The sequence below is a fragment of the Hippopotamus amphibius genome, chromosome 4 (genome assembly GCF_030028045.1).
Source record: "Hippopotamus amphibius kiboko isolate mHipAmp2 chromosome 4, mHipAmp2.hap2, whole genome shotgun sequence".
Taxonomy (NCBI): domain Eukaryota; kingdom Metazoa; phylum Chordata; class Mammalia; order Artiodactyla; family Hippopotamidae; genus Hippopotamus; species Hippopotamus amphibius.
The window spans coordinates 158471685-158493746 of NC_080189.1; the positions used below are offsets into that span (position 1 = coordinate 158471685).

General features: G+C 44.3%; 1 protein-coding gene and 1 pseudogene across 1 annotated transcript in view; both read right to left on the bottom strand.

Annotated features, from left to right (window-relative positions):
- Nucleotides 1–22062, bottom strand: part of DPF3 (double PHD fingers 3) — a 201314-nt gene that overhangs the window by 87085 nt on the left and 92167 nt on the right. Inside the window, exon 2 of the mRNA XM_057733524.1 lies at nt 7011–7171. Within this exon, the coding sequence (XP_057589507.1) occupies nt 7011–7171 (161 nt within the window). The remainder of the gene's footprint in view (nt 1–7010; nt 7172–22062) is intronic.
- Nucleotides 4459–6736, bottom strand: LOC130851122 (eukaryotic translation initiation factor 1A, X-chromosomal-like; annotated as a pseudogene).

Consider the following 22062-nt stretch of genomic DNA (forward strand, 5'->3'; position numbering starts at 1 on the left):
TTTTGTAGAAATTGACAAACTGATTATAAAATTCACATAGAAGTGCAAAGAACCTAGAATAGCCAAAATAACTTCAGAAAAAAAAGGACAAATTTGGAGAGGTCTTGTATCTAGAACATATAAAGAACTATCTATTTTCATTAATAGGAAAACCAACAAACAACTCAATTTTAAAATGGTCCAAAGATTTGAACATTTTACCAAAGGATATAGATGGATAGTAAATAAGCACACGTAAAGATGCCCAACATCACTAATTAGGGAAATGCAAAGTCAAACCACAATGAGATACCGCTATGTAACAATAGGAATGGCTAAAACTTTAAAAAGTTTACCATACCAAATGTTGGTGAGAATGTAGACAAACTGGAACTCTCGTACATTGCTGGAGTGGATATAAAATGGTACAACCACTTTGAAAAACAGCCTGACAGTTTCTTAAAATGTTAAATATATACCTTCCATATGATATAGCTGTTACACTCCTAGGTACTTTACTAAAGAGCAATGAAATTATATGTCCATATGAAGACTTATACACAAATGTTCATAGCAGCTTTATTTATAATAGCCAAAAGCTGGAAACAAATTCAAATGTCCATCAGCAGATGAATGAGTAAATTGTGACATAGCCACATAATGGAATACTACTTCTCAGCATAAAAAAATGAATGAATCATTGATACATGCTAGAACACGGATGATTTCAAAATAATTATGCTGAGTGAAAAAAGTCAGGACCCTACCCACCAGTCACCAAAAAAAAAAAAAAAAAGTACATATTGTATGATTCCAGTATAGAAAGCATGCATAGGGGTTGGGAGAGATGAAAGGTAGAGGTAGGAGGAAGAACAGGAAGGAGGGATTACAAGGGACACAAGGAAATTTTGGGGAGTCTTGGATATATTCATTATATTGATTGTGGTGATGGTTTCACAGGTATACACATGTCAAAACTTATCAAATTGTACATGTTAAATATGTGCAGATTATTGTATGTCAGTTATACTTCAATAAAGCTGTTAACTTTTTTTAATGAAAAAGCAACCCAGGGACTTCTAGAAAGATAGAGTAGATATAACTCTTCCATATTCCTCCCAATAAGTACATCTAAAATTCCTAGATATTGTTTATACAACAAAAATAAGATACTGAAAGGTAAAGAGGCTGGGAACTTTCAGGGCCAAGAAACAACAGGGTGGTGAGTTCCCTGGGCATTCTTTTTGCTTTATATATCCCACACTGCATTCTGGAAAAGCTGATAATGCAGAAACACCAACAAATTGAGACCAAAAAAAGCCCCAGGAAAATCCTATTCTCTCTAGCTAAAGGACCAGGAAAGGGGCAGCCTAGCAGGGCATCCCAATATCCTTGCTGGGTTAGTGTCAGAGAAGATCAAGTGATGAGCTGACCCCCCACGGTGTCAGTGGCACCTGCATGGGGAATAATAATGAAACACCCTTCCTCCTCCCAACTGGGGTGGTACTGGTGAAGGCTTAGTGGGGACCCTGAACTCCCAACCCCACCCAGCAATAATGAGGTACTCCTCCCCCACCAGAGTGTCAACAGAGACTGAGTGGGGAATGTGGACTTCCACATCCACCCAACAGTAACAAGGGGCACTTCTCTTCCCCCGTCAGCATGGTGTCAGAAGAGGTCTGTGAAAATAGAAGATTTAAATAACATCTAGAATCTCATAACATTATAGCCAAAATGTCCAGGATTCAATGAAAATCACTCATACGAAGAACCAGGAAAATCTCAACTTGAATGAGAAAAGACAACAGATACCAACAATGAAATGACACAAATGTTAGAATTATCTGACAAGGATTTTAATGTAGCCATCAGAAAAATGTCTCAAACAAACAATTACTAACACTTGAAACAAATGAAAAAATATGCAGTCCCACAAAGAAATAGAAGATATAAAGAAAAACTAATAACAAAACCAAAACAAACCCTCAATGAATGGGCTCAACAGCAGAATTCAGAGGATAGATGAAAGAAGTGATGAACCTGAAGACAGTATAATAGAAATCATCCAATCTGAGCAACCAAGAGAAAACAGACTGGAAAAAAAGAAGAAGGGAAGGGAAGGGGGAGGAGGAGGAGGAGGAGGTGAAAATAAGGGAGCCTGGGGGACTTATGGGACTATAACAAAAGATCTAACATTTTGGAGTTCCAGAATTTTCTTTCCCAGTGGAGTCCCAGAAGGAGAAGGGAAAGAGAGTGAGGCTGAAAATATATTCAAAGAAATAATGGTTGAAAATTATCCAAATTTGGCAAAAAACATAAACCTACAGATTCAAGAAGCAAAGTGATTCCAAAAAAGGATAAACTCAAAGAAATCTATACCAAGATATATCAAAATCAAATCTCTGAAAACTAATAACAAAAAAATCTCGAAAGCGGTGAGAGAAAAATGACACCTCACTTCTAAGAGAAAACAATCTGAATGACAGCAGATTTCTCATCACAAACTACTGAGACCAAAAGGAAGTGGCAAGACATTTTTCAAGTGCTAAGACAAAAGGGCTGTCATCCGAGAACTCTATATACAACAAAAAAATATCCTTCAGGAGTGAGGGGTGGAATTTCCTGGAAGTACAGAGGTTAGGACTCAGTGCTTGCATGGCAGGGGGCACCGGTTCAGTCCCTGGTTGGGGAAATAAGATCCTGCACACTGTGCAGTGTGGCCAAAAAAAAAAAAAAAAAGACCAAAAAAAGAAAGAAAAAAAAAGAATGAGGGGGAAAAAATCAAGACATTCTCAGAAGAAGGAAAACTAAGAGTTGTCACTATCAGACCTACTTTTTAAAAATGGCTAAAGAAAATACTTAATCAGAAAGGAATTATAAAAGCAGCCATCTTAGAACATCAGAAAGGAAGAAACAACAACAAAAGAGTAAAACTATAAGTAAATACAATAGACATTTCTCTTAAGATTTCTAAATTATGTTTGACAGTTGAAGCAAAAATTATAAGTCTGTCTGATATGGTTTTCAATGTATGTAGAGGAAATGTTTAAGATACTGTTATTATAAATGCTAGAGGATAAAGGGATTTCAATGAAGAGAGGAAGGGGTGGATGTGACTATAAAGGGGTAGGATGAGGGAGATCCTTGCGGTGATGGAATAGTTTTATATCTTGATTGTGGTGATGGTTCCACAAATCTATACATGTGATAAAATGGCATAGAACTATGTACACACATTTCACCAATGTCAATTTTCTGGTTTTGATATTATACTATAGTAACCCAAGATATATCCGTTGGAGGAAACTGGGTGAAGGGTACAGGGGATCTCTCTGTACTACGTTTACAACTTTCTGTGGATCTATAATTATTTCAAAATAAAAGTTAATTTAAAAAAAGTAATTACATAAAATCCAAACAAATAAAACCAGCAATACCTAATAAGTGAAAGCATAAATGAAACCAATGAGTCCAACTGTGTATTGAGTTAGTAGCACAACCACACAAAGGAACTATTTCAAGTGACCTTAAAACACAGTAATTTGACTCTACAACCTTAATAGGAAATATGCTAAGGACAAAAAAAAAATTGCAAAGAAAGAAATAAAAACTTAAACCATTTCAGTAACCTTATTGTTGGTAGTCTCATTTTATTCTGATATTGTTGTGTATCTATCGCAGAATAAAGCAAATAAGTAATTATGGTGGCATCATTAAGAGCCAGTATTCTTTTTAGTGTGGGAGAAAGGAGATAGAGAACTAAGATAAGTTAAAACTGTGTAAAACTGAATTGAATGGGCAGTATTAGTAAATTTCATAATGTATTTTCTCTTAAAAAGAGAAAAAAGGAATAAGAAATCATATTTCTTAGTTCTGCTCACTAAAAAGTCCTAGAATCAACCACCAACCCAGGAGCAATGAGCACCACCAGACTGTGGTCTCTAAATAATATTCCTACAGAGAGGAAATAGTTTCTTAGAGAAATAGCTGATTCCAGGTCTGGGGCAGGATGCATACAAGATGAGCCTGAACCATTTGTCCCAATATTAGGATAGCAAGGATGCTACAGAAACTACTAGGCTGTTTCAAAATACTAGCACTGGACAAAACCCCTACTGTCCAAAGATGGGGCAATTTAAGCATCAATGAGACTCATAGCTACAATGGATTAAAATGTAGCCAATATGTTTGTTTGCTTGTTTTATTCTACACACTTCTTTTATTATAGGAGCCAAAGACTGTAAGTAAAAGAAATGGTAAATAGAGAACATAAAAGATGTGCATATTCTATCTTACACAGTCATGGACATCAAGTGAATAGCAGTGGACACTGAGCTAAGTGCATCACACATATGAACACACATTATGAATCCTCCCAACAGTTCTGTGATTCTGCAGGTTCTGTCCTCATCATCTCCATCTTACAGGTGAGGTGCCTGAAGCTCAGACAAGCTGAAGAAGGTGCCCGTGGTCACCTGAGAAACAAATCAGTCTGCTTTAGCAAACTGCACTCATGCTAATGAAATTTTAATCTTCTTTAACGGGTCACAGCCAAAATCCAAACTGTTGAACAATCCTCAGAGATAGTGGAATGTGAAAGGTTGAGATCGCTTTAGATATCATCAATGTCTTCAGCATCGTCTCCAATGTCATCAAACCGGATTTCATCATCATCTCCAGGACCAAAGGTATCAGCTTCATTAATTTTAGCATGTTCTGGAAGTTCGCCATATGCCTTCAGACTTCTAGTCTCATCTGCATTGTATTTTAAAATTACATCAGCTTTATTATCCTGGTAGTCCCATAGACCAACCAATATGACGTCTGAGGTATTTATCCAGACCTTTTTTCTCAATTTCCCTCGGATGTGACATAACCTCTTCACACCATCAAAACCCATCGCTTCTAATCATCCGTTTCCCAACATTTTGATTGCTTGAGCGTACTCTAGGGCCTCAACATGGTTGGTCAATTCAAAGGTGGCCTCTCTTCTCCATCTTCTTTGAACACCAGCTCTATCTTTCCAGATTCATTCTCATTCTTACCTCTGCGTCTATTTTTACCTCCTTTACCTAATGGTTTTAAGGAAAAAGACATTAATTATCTTTATTCTTAGGCATGGCGGTGACAACGGCCTTGCTGCCTCTCCGACTCCTATCTGGGTGGCGGTGGCGGTGGCAGTGGCGGCGACTCCTCCGAAGGGTGACGCGTGGGACAGGGCGACGCGTGGGACAGAGCGACAGGAAGCAGGCGCAGGAGATCGGGTCGCCTGTGCGGGCGAGTCTAGTGACCCGAGTTCTTCTGAGATCCGAGTTCTTCTGAGATCCGCCTGCATCCACGCTGGGCCACAGCAAATGGCGTCACAGCCGCTTGCGTCGTTTTTCCCCGCCTCCCAATCGCCAATATGTTTAAATCTGTGAGTTCATGATGGTACTCAAGAGAATAATAATAACTTTATTGATCATCTTTGGAGAATACTAGGGAACCAGCTCATTATTTTGAAAACTGATAAATAAATGGGAAAAATCATTTATCCATCCTTTCACATGTGAAGTATTCCTCACAATAACCAAAATTTTAATGAGGAGATGTTTCTCTGTATAAATGCTGTAGAGCTAATAAGCGAAGAAATAAGGATAGCCTCGAATTGAATGTCACCATTTTGCAACCCTTTATAGAATAAAGGATCTAGGCAATTTTCATCAAGGGCTGCTAACATCAGTAAAGAGAGATATCTAGACCCCATGAGCCTCCTGATGAAAGCACACATCACCACATAGGAACTGTTCTTGCCCAAAAAACTGAACCTGAATCTGCTCTTACCAATTCACAGGAATAACACCCAGGGGATGCAGTCAGAAAATCCAGACTCTGGGAAACCCTACAGTGCAAACAACCCAGTTTCTTCCCCAAATAACAAGAGAGAGAGACACAGAGAGAGAGAGAAAGAGGGAGAGAAATCTACAGATTTAAAGAGACTTAAGAGACACATCAGCCATTTGTAATGTACGAGCCCTATTTGGATCCTGATTTCAACTACAGGGGGAAATAAATGTTGAACAAATATTTCATGCTATTAATGTCTTGTTTTTAACTTTGAGCTTTGATAGCTATGGTTGGTACATTCGTTTATGTTCTTACCATTTAGAGATACACACTGAAAAATTTACAGATGAAATAACATGTTGTCATGATTTGTTTTAAAATAACCTGGGTTCAAGGAGGAAAGTGGGAGGTGAGTGAAAATGAAATGATTGGCTATGAGTTGATCACTGTTGAGGCTGGGTGACAAATACACATTCATTTTACCATTCTCTCCACTTTTGTATGGCTTTGAAACTTTGCATAATAAAATTTTTTTTAAATACACCCATATAGAGCCAGAAAACTGCATTCTTATAATTGCATCCCTGATCTCCACCCATTGGTCTTTATTCTGTTCTCTGGAGCCTAGAAGACTAGTATCACAGTAATAGTCATAATAATAATAACATCAACAATAACAGCCAGCATTTTTGGAGCACATACTTACTATGTGCTAAATTCAAGTTATGAGATTTTCATGAAGAGTTTCATTTAATCCTGACAAAGTCTTGAAGTAGGTACTATTATTATCCCCATTTTACAGATGAGGAACCTGAGGACAACAGGCTTGATGACAAAGCTCAGCCTCAAACCAAAATCTGATTGCAGATTTCCAGCTTATAATCACTAAGCTACACCAACACACAGGGTAAAAGGTGAAGACGCCTGTCATGGCCTCAGTCTTCCCTTCCTGGGGTTAAACATCCTGACTTCTTTCACTCTGTCCCTCCCTGCCAATGTGGTTTCAATGTCCCACATCATCCTTGGTGTACCTGCCAAGAGTTACAGAAGCAGTTGAGTTTCTTGAAAGTATCCTGGGCTCCCTGTACAGCTTGCCCCACCCCCATGCCCACCCAAGCTGCGGGGATTCCCAGACAATCACTGGTCGGCCTGCATTCAAGCTGGGAGCCAGAACATGAGCACGTCCCAGGGGTGGCGTGGCTCACCTGGGCCTCGGTGCCTCTTCTCCATCCAGATGTAGCAGTTGTTCTGGGCCACCCCCGTCTGTGAGTCTAGAAACGGGAGACGCACGCTGCGCTCTGCACACAGGCGAGAGTTATAACTCCGGCAGTGCTCAATGGCTTCCTTGTAGAACTGGTCCCCAAGCCTGCCAGGAGACAGAGAGAGGAGGAATGAGTCCAGGGAAAACCAGAACACACCTAGAAGGAAACTGAAGTCACCCACCTACCTCCCAGGGAAGATTTTGCAGTTATGAAGACCAAGGCAATGTGTAGCAAGAGCTTTGCCAAGCAGCAGAATCCAACTCAGGGTCAGGTCTCCAACAGGTTCTCTTTCCTGTACCAAATCCACCAGGAAACTTAGAAACCCCTTTAACATAGAAATTGGGACCCCAAGAATAAACCACCAGTAAAACTGATACTTCCCTGTTCTAGGAACCATGAGATTCCACTCCAGAATGAAGGTAGCTCTAGAACAACCTTCTGCATGGCATTTACTAGGATATCAGGCTTCTAGAGCCCTCTGCCCCTTAATAGTCCCCATTAGCCACACTTTTTTCTCAGTGGTAATCAACAAAGGCACTCTAGATTGAACCCAAAGATTCAAAGCATAGATACAAAGATTTCCATTACAATAGAAGAGAAACATTCCAGAGAAAAGACAAGGTCAGAGGAAACATCCTGTAAAAGCAGAGCTATTATAGGGGAAGGAGGTGGAGAAGGGCATGCACCAATCCTTTAAAACCACACACTTAAAGAAAAATAACTTTCTGATGGAAAACAAACAAAAGAAGCATTTAAAATAATAATAGTTGGGACTTCCCTGGTGGCACAGTGGTTAAGAATCTGCCTGCTAATGCAGAGGACCCAGGTTCAGTCACCGGGCTGGGAAGATCCCACATACCACGGAGCCACGAAGCCTGAAAGCCACAATTACTGAGTCCACACACCTAGAGCCCGTGCTCTGCAACAAGAGAAACCACCACAATGAGAAGCCTGTGCACCGCGACGAAGAGTAGCCCTTGCTCACCACAACTAGAGAAAAGCCCACACACAGCAACAAAGACACAACACAGCCAAAATAATAACAATAATGATAGTAATGGTTGATTTCTGAACTCAAAATAATTCAATTCCCAGAGTTTAATACACAAACAGAAAGGCTTCTCTAGTTTGCTGGAGTGGTGATCTGATTAAGCACAGTAAAATTTAGGTTCCTGAATCTTTGGTATCCTTGGACATGTGGTGATGCTACTAATTTTAAGATAATGTCCTTTTCAAAGACCAAAAATATAACTGATATAAGTGATCAAACGTAAAACACAAACATAATCAATGAGATCAAATACCTAATAAATAAAAGATAGGCACACAGCAGAGGTTAATAAATGGCCCAAGGACTTACAAATGTAATCACATGATGTCTACCAGGTAAAGGAGAGCTTCTTAGCGAGGAGGAGGAGGAAAAGCAGGAAGAGGAGGAGCCACAGGGATTGCAGAGCCAAAAGGGAAAATCAAGTAGTTCATATTGAAGGGACATTATGAATGTCCCTTTGTTTGGGTCTGTGCAGATTCAAGGATGCCAAAATGGGGAGCGTGAGGGGTCTAAGTTTAAAATAATATACTTCTGGGACTTCCCTGGAGGTGCAGTGGTTAAGAATCCGCCTGCCAATGCAGAGGACACGGGTTCGATCCGGCTCCAGGAAGATCCCACGTGCTGCGGAACAACTAAGCCCGTTCGCCACAGCTACTGAGCCTGTGCTGTAGAGCCCGCAAGCCACAGCTATTCAGCCCACGCGCCACAGCTACTGAAGCCTGCGCACCTAGAGCCCGTGCTCCACAACAAGAGAAGCCCCTACGCTCTGCAACTAGAGAAAGCCCACACGCAGCAACAAAGACCCAATGCAGCCAATAAATAAATAAATAAATATTTTAAAGATATATATATACTTCTTAAATATTTAGAGGAGTAAAGAAAGAAAAAATTTAAATGGATTCTTCTGTACTCTTTTATTTTTTTTTTAAAGTGTGGTTGATGTACAATGTTTTGTAAGTTACAGGCGTACAATATGGTTATTCACAATTTTTAAAGGTTATATTCCATTTTTTAGTTATCATAGAATATTAGCTACATTCCCTGTATTGTACAGTATATCCTTGTAGCTTATTTTATACATAATAGTTTGTACCTCTTAATTCTCTACCCATCTTCCCCCTCCCCCTTTCCTCTCCCCACTGGTAACCACTGGTTTGTTCTCTTTATCTGTGAGTCTGCTTCTTTTTTGTTATATTCACTAGCTTCTCGTATTTTTTAGATTCTACATGTAAGTGATGTCATACAGTATTTGTCTTCTTACTCTTTTTTAAAAAGTCAATGGGGGACTTCCCTGGTGGCACAGTGGTTAAGAATCAGCCTGCCACTACAGGGGACATGGGTTCAATACCTGGTCCCGGAAGATCTTGCATGCTGAGGAGCAACTAAACCCGTGTGCCACAACTACTGAGCCTGCGCTCTGGAGGCTGCGAGCCACAACTATTGAGCCCACATGCTGCAACTACTGAAGCCTGCAAGCCTAGAGCCTGTGCTCCGCAACAAGAGAAGCCACTGTACTGAGAAGCCCTTGCACCACAATGAAGAGTAGCCCCTGCTCGCCGCAACTAGAGAAAGCCCATGCACAGCAACAAAGACCCAACACAGCCAATAAATAAATAAATAAATTTATTAAAACAAAAAAAAGTCAATGGGTCAGATTCTACCAGAAAGTTTAAAGCAAATTCCTTATTCTGGAAGGATACAATCACTGAAGCTTCTGAGGCATGTTTTGGAAACTACTTGTGGACATGCCTCCTAAAAAAGGCCCTTGGCTCCTTTTTTACCTCTGGGCATCTTTCCTCTCACAAGGAGAGCATAGCAGCTCAGAAAGTGTCTAGCAGTTGCAAAACCTAGCCGTAATCAAATTATAATAGTCACACAGCTGGAAATGAATTGGGGTGGGGGGATGAAAGCCCATCAGAATGCTATCAAACGGAACTGCACATAAGCTGATGTAATCAAAGTTAGTAACAAGGATCATGAGGTTGATCAACAATAAAGAACCATTTCCTGCAAAGCGTCTGCATCTGTGTCCCACCAGCTTAAATGCCTCCTTCTGCTAAGGCGATGTAGCTCAGCGTAACAGAACTGTCAAGGGCAGCTCAGCCCAGGCAAGATGACACAACCCACCCAGGGTGTCCTGGGGGCTCCAGCTTCCCTCCACGAAACAGAGACCAGCCACATCCCATGGATGAGAACTGACGAGAGCACACGACAGAGGGGTGACGGACGTGAGAAACTGTTATCTGGTTTCCCACTATCTTTTGAGAGCCTGCCAAAAACTATGTTAACTATTCCAACTACAGAAATTCTGCTGAAAGAGAACCCATGGAAGGGAGGGAGGGAGGGAGGGAGGGAGGGAGGGAGGAAGGAAGGAAGGAAGGAAGGAAGGAACGAAGGAAGGAACGAAGGAAGGAAGGAAGGGGAAGGAAGAAAGGAAGGGAGGGAGGGAGGAAGGGAGGGAGGAAGGGAGGGAGGATGGGAGGAAGGGAGGGAAGAAAGGGCGGGGTAGAAAATTGCACACTAAAACTCATCAACTGGAGAGAAGAGGGTTTCCATTTTCAAAACAAACTTCTGGAAGCCAATACAAAAGAAATCTACAATAGGATCTCAGATTAGACTTTTCTCAATATGCCCAGGACTCACTTCCAACAGCTTCATTCCCGAAAAGAGAAACAAGAACGTGAACTTGCTGAAAATGAGAAGTGTATTTGACCAAGTCCATGCCCCACACCGAATGGAACGAAAAAGTCAAACAAAGTGGCTCACTGGGTGAAAATTAATTTCATCTTAAATACTTTCCACTTTCATAACATGCAATGTTATTAGTAACAGGCATGCTGGGGGGAAATGTGTATTTTTAAATGTAATCTCTGTGTGAATGATACCTCCCTTATGTAAACAGGAGAGATTTTCTGAGGACTGCATTGAAGACTGAAGCTACAAAAATGTGACAGCCATCCCCTCTGCCACCTGTCTCCAGGGAAGTCGCTTTTAAACAGGCCAGGCGTTGCCAGAGATTCGGAAACAAGAGTTTAAAGCCTTTTTTAAGATACAGGAGGTGAAAAGAGACTTCACCCTCTGATAAATTCAAGCTACACTTCTCCAAAAGTTAATGAGCCAAAATCGTCACAGGGCGTGCTCTGTTCTCTAGAAGAAAATCAATGGCCAGATCTCCCTAACCCATAGAAAGCAATTCAAACTGGAAAGGGGACACGTGTCCTTTTCAATATGGTATTTCTATTTTTTTTAATCGAAGTATAGCTGATTTACAATGTAGCATTAGTTTCAAGTGTACAGCAAAGTGATTCAGTTATACATACATATTCTTTTCAGATTCTTTTCCATTATAGGTTATTATAAGATATTGAGTATAGTTCCCTATGTTATACAGTAGGTCCTTGTTGTTTATCTGTTTTATATATAGTAGTGTGTATATGTTAATCCCAAACCCCTAATTTGTCTCCCCACCCCCAATATGGTATTTATTCTTTTAAAAAATCCCACATTGATAGGATCCCAGGGGTGACATTTGCATTAACGTTGCAAGGGGCAGAGGGAGCAGGGAAAGGCTGGCATCGAATGAGTGATTTTGCACAGGGATGACCAGTGTGCCCCAGGCGGGGTCAGGCAAGACCCAGCCTCCGCCATCACCTGTCTGCATCAAACCAAGGGGGCTAGATTTTCCACAGGATGATAGATGTCTTGGGCTCGCAGAAGCTGGCACAAGGCAGAGTAGAATGATGTGCTCATCAACGACTGACTTCAGGCTACTCAAGGCTGCCGTGAGAAGCAGGAAAGGCAGGGGGAACAAATTGCTGGGCTCTCCGCCAGAGCAGGACCCCCCCCCCCCCCACAGCCTGCTGCTTGGAGCAGTGCTGGCTGCCCAGTTCTGGGGCCTTTGTGAGGGGCTTTGTGGGACCCTTAGCCATCGCTTCTGCAGGGAGAGAGCCATCCTAGCTCTGAGAGCGTTCCAGTGGCCCTCCTTGAGCATATCTGTGGAGAAATGGATTCTAGGTGCCAAAAAGGATTCAGCGTGGAAACAATAAGACTTCTCCAAAATGACGGCCAACGAGGCTCCACATGTGACTTTCAGAGCCCATCATACCCCAGGACGCCCCGCTCCTCTTCCTCACATTTCCACCTCCCTCTCTCGAGACCTCACCTGTTCGCTTAGATTCCACGTCCACTGTCTTGAACGGACTCCCATCTCTGACCCTCCAACCCAGACACCTGGGACCCCTCCCTCTTCCCTGTCCCGCTGGTCCCGTGTTCTGACCTGAGGACAGGTGTCCCGCCCTCCCTCACGTCCTGCCAGAGCCTGCTCCCTCCCCAGCCTCCACTCTTCTAATGGCGGGGGCGGGGACCGGAGGGAACCCTGCTCTGCTTCTCCCCAGCACAGTGTCCTTGACCCTCCCCTCTCCTTCATCCCAGCGGGCACGGAATTCTTTCATGTCTAGGGGAGCTCTCCCAGTCTCTCCTTTCCCACCCCGTGGCCACAGGTCCCTTCCGGCTGTAAAAACAGGACCTTGGCCCATCATAGCTATTTGTGCTCATAAACAGAGATAAGCAGAGACACAGAGGAGCTCAGGCCTGGGGCAGGAGTGCTGGCCCCTCCCCCCCACATTGGCCCCTCTTCTCTGCGGCCACCTGGCTTTCCTGCTGTCTCACTCAGCTGCCCACGCGTCTACAACCGCCCCCCCAACACACATTAAAACTCGTCTACACCAATTTGCTAACTTCCTCCTGTTTGCATTTAAACACGTTTTAACTCTAACTGTGGCGCAGAAGGCCGTCTCCCATGTGTGTCCTGTGTAGTAATAACTAGCAAGCAGGAGGCAATATTTGGCAAAGTGGGGGGAACCTTTTCATTTTCCTCCCAGTTACACTGTTCCTAAAGCTGCCCTTGAAAGAAAACCAAGTTCAGTGTTTGCTATGGACTGAATTGTGTCCCCCACCCCTGAAATCCAGGTGTTGAAGCCCTAACCTCACAATGGATGGTATTTGGAGATGGGACCTTTGGGAGGCAATTAGGAGAGTAGAGCACCCGTGATGAGATTAGTGCCCTTTTACGACGAGACATGAGAAAACTTGCTTCCTCCCTCTTTCTCTTTCTCTCTCCCTCTCTTTCTCTGCCATGTTAGGATACATCAAGAAGGCAATTATCTACAACCCAAGAAGAGGGTCACTTGGGACTTCCCTGGTTGTCCAGTGGGTAAGACTCCACACTCCCAATGCAGGGGACCCGGGTTCGATCCCTGGTTGGGGAACTAGATCCCACATGTATGCCCACAGCTATGAAGTCCACATGCTGCAACTAAAGATCCTACATGCTGCAACGAAGACCCCACATGCCACAACTAAGACCTGGCGCAGCCAAATAAATAAATAAATATTTAAAAAGAGAAAAAAAAGAAAGAAGAGGGCCCTTCCCAGACCTCACCTAGACCATGCTGCCACCCTGATCTCAGACTTCTAAGCCACCAGAATTGTGAGAAATAAATATCTGTTGTTTAAGCCACACAGTCTATGGTTTTATTTTGTTAGAGCAGCCCAGCTAAGACAATGTTTCTTATACAAAACAGGAAGGGCTATAGAGGATGGGAAAGAGAGAGATTCTATCCTCTTCCTCCTCATTCTGTCCTCTTCCAACAAAAACAATGAAAATAATACTATTAACAATGTCAATGTCAACTCAGTTCAATGTTTAATATTTGTCTTCCCTGCTAGACTACAAACTGCATGAGGGCAGGGACCACATCTGCAGGGCCACTGCACACAGCCACTCAGATTTTGCACTAAACACACCAGGGGGCGCCATTCATATAAACTTCAGTGTGAATGGTACTCCCTTGGAGCGGTGTAACCCAGCAGCCCTGCACACCTGGCCTTCTTACCGACTCACTTCCAGCATCTAGCACTGAGCCCAGCACACAGTAGGTGCCCAATACTTCTTTCCTGAATTGCTTTCAACAACTCATATATCACTCACCTATGGTAGGTGTTTCAATCAGAGCAGTAAAGCATATGCTGCATGCATGGTCTTCTGAGTTTGTTGCACATATAGGTTGGTGATATAGATTACATGACTGTCTACTTGCAACTTTAAAAAAAAAATTAAGAGAATGTTAGCAGGCCCTTTCACTTAGTCCTCAGCACCCAGCCCCTAGTTATTGCAGCAGTCTCCTGACTGCAACCACGACAGCTCTTCTCCTACCCAGCTGACAGAAAGAAATCTCCCTTGAACCCAGTTTTCTTTCTTTTTCTTTCTTTCTTTCTTTCTTTCTTTCTTTCTTTCTTTTTAATTATTTGGCTGTATCAGGTCTTAGTTGTGGCATGAGGGATCTTCGTCATGGCAGGTGGGATCTTTCGTTACAGCACATGCACTTCTCTGGCTCTAGAGTGTGCAGGCTTAGCTGCCCCATGGCATGTGGGATCTTAGTTCCCCAATCAGGGATCGAACACACGTCCCCTGCATTGGAAGGCAGATTCTTAACCACTGGACCACCAGGGAAGTCCCCCTGGAACCCAGTTTTCAGTCTTGCATTCCTCAGTACAGAAGCCACAATGGCTCCCTGTGGTGCCAAATTCCTCTACTGAGCTGTCAGGGCCCTTGGAGAGTCTTGGTATTGGGGTAGAACAGAGATTTGGAATCAGGTAGATCTGAATCCAGCTCCACTGCTTATTGGCTACACAACCCTGGGGCAAGCTACTTACCCTCCCTGAGCCCAAATTCTCCTTCCTACAATCAACTCCTACTTCAGGTCTGAGGTAATTAAATGAGATAGAACCTCTGACTCACAAAGGTAAATGCCTGTAGTCAATAGTGATTCCTTTCGCCTTCCTTCCAAGAGCAGTGTTTTCTGCCACTTTGTGACTTGACCCTCTGCCTGAGCAGCCAGATGCCCTCCATATAACACACATGTACACAACAGTCACCACTGCAGTGTCTTTGAGGCCGTCAGGTGCCCACCCACGCCTCCATCCCAAGACATTAGGCCACGGGGTGGTGAGGCCAACCTCAGGCAGCAAGGAGAGCAGAGTAGATGCTGCACGATGGTCTTAGGAGTCCAAAGCCTGCCCCAGGTGCAGAGACCACATCTGGCTTGTTTGCCACTCCATCCCCAAGCCCAGCACAGAGCTTGCTGTGTTGGGTTGATGATGAAAGAATGAGTGAATGGATGAATGAATGAATCCTTCCTGGCCTTCCTGTGTATGTGAAGCAGACAGGCCCTCCCTGGACCCCAAGAAAAGACTTTACTCAGAACCCCCCCTCCCCGCCACCGCCAATCTGGAATTCTTGCCTCCTGTCCTTAACCTGGCTGATCTTACCCTGTTCAAGGGCTGGCTGAAGTCCCACCTCTTCCAGGAAGCTTCCCCAGTTATTCCTGCCAATTGTTCTTGCATTCTGCCCCTCTAAGCTCCCTCATTGTCTCATTCATGTTTGGCCAGTCTCTACCACCCTCCTTCTCTCTCCCCACCCAACTAAACTATAAACATCCTGAAGACGGGGACTAAGAGTCATATACTTCTGTGCTACCCCACCAAACACGGTGCTGAGAATGTAGTAATATGTGATAAACACAGATTGCTTGATTGAAATGTCACGCCATCCTTAGCAAACTCATGGAAGCGTCACAGTTGAGGGATGCTAGGGACCCTCTTTTTCCAGATGAAAATGAGGTGAGTCTGAAGTTACGTGGCTTCTCCAGAGCATAGGATTAGGCATCTGAAAACAGATATCCTATAAGTTCAAATCCTACTGAATTCTCCTCATCATCTTAAAAAAGGTCACTTCAGCTCCTGCGATTATATTTCTCTATCTACAGTGTTCATGCCAAGATGCAGAACTAACATTCCTCTTCTCTGAACTTTATAAGAAGCTCACTGAATACTGTGCTGTGCTATCATCAGACCACCCCGGGAAGACTGGCTCCTCTTCTGCTGCGGCAGGAAAACACCCCTTTTGTGCTTATCAAGAATGCCATCACCCTACCTTCCAGAAGAATGATCTAGGGCAGTGGTTCTCAAACTTCGGTTTGTGTCAGAATCAATGTAGGCAGTGGGGTGGGGAGCGATGTTAGATTCTGAAACTGGGGGGACGTCCCTGGCGGCCCAGTGGTTAAGAATCTGCCTGCCAAGGCAGGGGACACGGGTTCCGTCCCTGGTCCGGGAAGACCTCACGTGCCTTGGAGCAATGAAGCCCTCGAGCCACAACTACTGAGCCCTCGTGCTGCAACTCCTGAAGCCCGTGTGCCTAGAGCCAGTGCTCCATAACAAGAGAACCCACTGCAGTGAGAAGCGCACGCACCACAACAAAGGGTAGCCCCCCTCCTTGCCACAACTAGAGAAAGCCTGCGCGCAGCAACAAAGACCCAAGGCAGCCAAAATTACTTCTTAATTAATTTTTTAAAAAACCTGACACTGGAGTGTGCATGAGACCCAGACATCTGAATTTTTGACAGATCCCCCAGTGATTCTGAGAAATATGAGAGTCGCTGATTGAAGGACAGCTCCCCCAACCTCCAAAGCAAACGCAAGAACAAGGGAGCCCTGTGACACTCTTTGGCCATGTCTTAATAGCAGAGCAGGAAAGCCTGGTTAACTGACTTTAACTCAGCTTGTTTTGTTCCTGTGGGAAATTCTTTCAGGCAGCAGGCATGGATTCACCTGGCAGCACTCACCTGAAGCAGACGAGTCCCACAGATGTCCTCATCTCCCACAAAACATCCACAAGTCCTGGTCAAGGCGACTGTACAGAGATCCAGACTTCCTTAGAGTGGTCACTCTGGAGGCGACCCTGACCTTCCTGACATCACAGGAAAGGCACCTGGGGGACGAGGGTATCGCCTTACAAAAGCCAAGTCAAATGAAGAATTTGAACCCTGAAACTCCCATCATGACTTGAAATGCCACTCAGTCTGACGTTTCAGGCCCAATAGACCCAATAAATTCCTTTTCCAGCATCTACTCTGGTGAAGACTTCTCAGGGACTTATTATGCAAAGCTGCCTAAGCAAGACAGAATTTATATTGAAACTGGCCATGATTTCTGAGCTGCCACTGGGTGTTCTGATGACATACGCAACTCAGGGTTGAAGTCAAGGGACTGCCAAGGACAGGAGACTGGAAGCAGGAGGAAAGCAGTGTGATTCCTTCCAGTAAATAATGAGAGAATTGAAGGGGGTTGGGGGGGGCATGGTGGGGAGGTCAGAAAAGGAGGATGCTCTGGAGAAGAAGACTGTAGCTTTTCTTCTATCCAAGGTTTGCCTTTCAAATGACATCCAGATGTCACAAAATAAATCTCTCCTCCAGAGGCTAAAGAATGTGTAGAATGCAACCAACTTTCAAAAGTGGGGAAAAGAAAAAAAAAAAAAAAAAAAAAAACCTGCTTTATCTAGGCTGAAGCATGATAGAAAGAAAACACACACCCACCACGGAAACTTCATTGATTGAGCGAGTATTTTTAGTTTCCCTGGTTCATAGACTAAGTCCTTTCTGAAACCCCAGCTATGTGCTGGGCACCAGCATGCTGTCCCCCGACTGTGATTGCCAGGAGAAGCAGACCATGGATTTGAGACAATTCTTGGACAAATACATCCTTCGACCCCAGCTTTGCTGCTGGAACATAAGAGCCTCAATGCTGCCCTCCCCAGTAAAAGGAATATTGGTCTGGCATTTAGAACACAGCCACAAAGAACACATCCTCTGTAGTCAATTTTCAATGCAGCCGTCCAAGTGATCTTTTTAAAATGGAAATCCGATCATGACATTCTCCTCCTTAAAGCCCTTCAGTGGCTCTCACTGCATTAGAATATAATTTGAACTCCTTCGCATGGCTATAGGCCCCCAGACTATCTGGCTGTGCCCACTTTTCCTACTTTATCTTGTCTCCTGCCCCCCTTCCCACTGGACTCCATCCTCACTGCACTTCTTTCTGTCCCTCTTTAATAAACCAAAATCATCTCACCTCAGGACCTTTGCACCTGCTATTCCCTGTTGCTGGTATACATTTCTCCCAGATCTTCACATGGCTGGCTTCTCTTCAAAGAAGTCTTTTTTCACTCACCCAGTCTAGGGTAGCCCAACCTACTCCACTCCTGCTCTAACCCTCACTATCTCATATTCTGTTTTATTTTTTTCATACTATTTACCACTCTCAAAAAGCCTCTCTGCTTTCCCTTAGCCTGCTGATCATCTCTATATAACAAGATCATGAACTCTGGGCAAGTGCGGTCTTTATCTCCCTGCCTACAACTGGATCCCCTATACCTAACACAGGATTTGGCACATAGGAAATGCTCATCAGATAATACTGAACAAATAAATGAAAGATTCAGGACAACCTGCAGCAGAGAGTTTGAGGGTATGGAAGCCTAGCCTTCCAGAGGGCAAGAAGGTCAGTGCTAGGGAGAGGCTAGCTGGGAAGCACAGGCAATGAGAATCACACTGCCACCTTCTCACTTCCGATCTTCCCAACACACTCGTGACAGTGGGTTAGGGACCCAGTCTCCTGTCCATACCCTAATCCTGCTCATGACCCCATAATGCCACCTACACACCCCAAAGCCTGGAGAGAAGTGGGACCAAGTGGATAAATGCTGCCATTCATGACATCAGCCACTCCTTTCTATGCCCAAACAGGACATTCCAGGACTGACACTGGCACCATAAAGTAGTGGTGGCCAGAAGATGGTCCCCAGAGTAACTCACTCCAGTTCCCGGAAAGGGCCTCTCTCTGCATTAACCTCCTCTGCATGTTCTTTCTCAGAGAGCTGATCCACGTCCTCTTCCAGAGCCCCGAGCCCTCGGGTAGTGGCAGGGGCAGGAACAGCATGGGGGTGGGGAGGCACTGCTCGACGGGAAATCAATGGGAACTTGAAGGTCATCTGGAGGGCGCGGTCTCCCCATCGTGCACCTGCTGGGGTGGGATTTGTGGTCCTGACCTCGCCTGGGGGCCTCTGCCCTCCTGTCAGAGTTGGTTAAAATCAGCCTGCAGAAGCAAACGCCCTGCAGACCAAATGATCTCCGGGCCGTCCTTCTAAAGGACATCAAACCAGACAAAGAAGCACTGAGTCTCATTTAACCTGCCACAAGGTTGAGAGTCACCCCAATTTCTCTTGGCAGCCCCCTGGGAAAACTCTCTCGGCCTGCTGTTTTTGGAGGCACATACTTATAAACCTTTTAATAAGGACAGAACAAAGCCAGGCTAACCAAGAGGCTGATCATGTTCCCAAATTTAAATTCTCTGGTGGAAAAGGCAGAAATATCTTGAAAAATCAAGACCAAAACTGAAAGGTCAGTGAACTCTAGAAATACCTAAATCTGCTCTCATAACCTCTACATCCCAGGAAAATGACAAAGGATACCAAAACCTCCATCCTGCTTAAGGGAGGTCTATTTTTCTTCCCATCCCAACAACTATTAGGAAACATAACTGGATTTAGAAGCTGATCCTCCTTTCCTCATCAACCTATTTTCCCAAGATTCCTTCCTTCCTTCATTGCTTCTTTCTTTCCTTCCTCCCCTCCCATGCCTTTCCTCATCTTCTTCCCCTAGTCTCTCCACCTTATCAAGAGTCACTTAACATTTAGGACAGCAGAAAAGCATTCAGCCCACATCTCCAACCCCAAAGTTGAAGATGATCTGGTATAAAAATGAGGACGAGACACCTTCAACACATTTACAGAAGGATGACAAGATGGCAATGATTATAAAAATAATAGTGGCAAGGCTTCCATTTAATAGACACTTACTATGTGTGTCAGGCACTGTTCTAAGCACTTTATATGCATAATCTCATTTCATCCTCACAACGACCCCATCCTCTTATTTCCGCCTATTTCACAGACTAGGAAACAGAGGCACGAAGAGTTTTAAGTGATGTGCCTAGGGTTTTAAGTGGCACCGTGAAGACAGAGCCCAGGCACTGTCTGTCCAGAACCTCGCCCCTGGCTGCTACACTTTCAGCCTCCCACAGGGACACCACTGCCACTTCATGGTGAGTTGAGCCTCCAGGATTAGAATGACTTGAACAACACTTCTTTTTGGAGGCACCTGGTTTCTCAAAGAGCATGGCGAATTTGCTGGGTAATCTTCACTATTTCTGTTTTTTTAGGCCTCAGTTTCCCAAACTGCCAAACAGTCCAGAGGTAAACTTTCCGGCCACAGAGTCACCCTCAGTAACTCAAGAAGTAGGTTGGTTATGGGGTTGCCTGAGAAGATACCATCAGAGAAATACAAATTGTTATTATGTGGTTTAGAAACCAAATCCATCCTGAAGGTGGACAAGTGGTGATGGACTCTGAGAGGGCTTGTGGTTCTGAACATCTACTGAAGGGAGGAAAAGAAAGATGCCATGTTATTACAAACCAGAGTCAGATTTAAGAATCCCAGAGTGTTAGAGATCATCTGGTCTGATGCCTTTGTTGTATTGCAAGGAAAATCAACAAGCAGAGAGGGGAAGTGACTTCCTCCAGTCACACAGGGGGCAGGGCTGAGATGCGATCCTCAGTCTCCAGGCTCCTAGTTCAGGGGTTTCTCCAATGCTTACAGTAGGGGTCCGCAAACTGCAGTCCCTGGGGCAAACCCGGCCCGCCATGAATTTCTATAAATAAAGTTTTATTGGAAGACAGTCACATCCATTCATGTATGTATTATCTCTGGCCACTTTCACACTATAGTGGTAGGACTGAGTGGTTCCAATGGCGACCGCATTACCTGCAAAGCCTGAAATATTTACCTTCTGGATCTTTACAGAAAAACTTTGCCAACTCCTGGTGTATAGCATAAGCCTTGAAAAATGAAAAGACTCCACTATGGAATGAAAGAAAATAGAATGGGAGTCCTAAGAGTCTTAAGCAGATAGTTTTCCAATTATCCCAGCTGGGTACAACTTAATAAAAACCCATAAATACTGTTAATAATAAGGGAAACAAGCACTAGCTCACCCTACCCATTTAATAATTATCGTTAACCACAGCAAGTAAAACTCATCGCTGAAAATTTTTTTCTAGCCTCCCTTGAAAACCCTTTATTCACTTAGAAAATACTCTCGGCCAATGGGCAAAACGATCCTTCTTACGATTGCACAGATCTCATTTCCTCCCGGTGTGATAAACACGACTGCTGAGGTGGCAGAGGGATTGAGAGCAGTGCCTCTCCCTGGGGTGGTCGCTGTCCAAGAGGACGTGTCAAAACCTGCGTCCCCCCTCACTCTGAGCAAAGTCGTCAGAACAACCAGGCACGGCTGAGACTCTCCTTTATGCTTCCTCTGCCTCTGGTGCCTCCCTGCCTCACTCACCCGTCTCTCTCTTCACCAGAAAGTGATCGGGATCAGCATACGGCTGACAGAAGCAGCCCAGCCCTTGGCTGTTTTGATGAGGACAGTCCATCCCACAGAACAGAGGGGTGGGGCTTGGCCCCTGATAGGCTAAGGTGGGAATCAAGGCTGGGCTTCAGTTCCAGGTTGAAGTTGGAACTTAGTCACTGTGGGTAGGTAAGTCTCTCAACCTCTCTGGGCCCTGGGCTCCCACCTGTCAAATGGAGATACTCATCCTCACATACTCCAAATGATGCAATATGTGCAGAGCCAAATTAAGGGACAAGGCAGGCCAACCAGGTAGCACCCCAGGTCCAGTCTCGAAGTCATACTAAACCACCACCGGGAATGTAGAAGGTGGAGAGGTTCATATTTACCAGCACTATCTCAGGCAGAGAACTTCAAGAAGTAGGACCCCGCTTGCGTGAAACAGTCCTGGTTTACATCGAGGTCCTGGTGTAATTGTTAATAACTCCTGCTTTCCCTCTCAAAAGTGCCTTTGCTGGCTGATAAATGATCAGGTCACCCTATTGACAAGCTGTTTAGAGTCAGAGAACCGTGAGGTCCCCCCACCCAGAACATGGTCAGCGATGGCAGTAGATGGGCTTCTAAGGAAGAGAGGTCCAG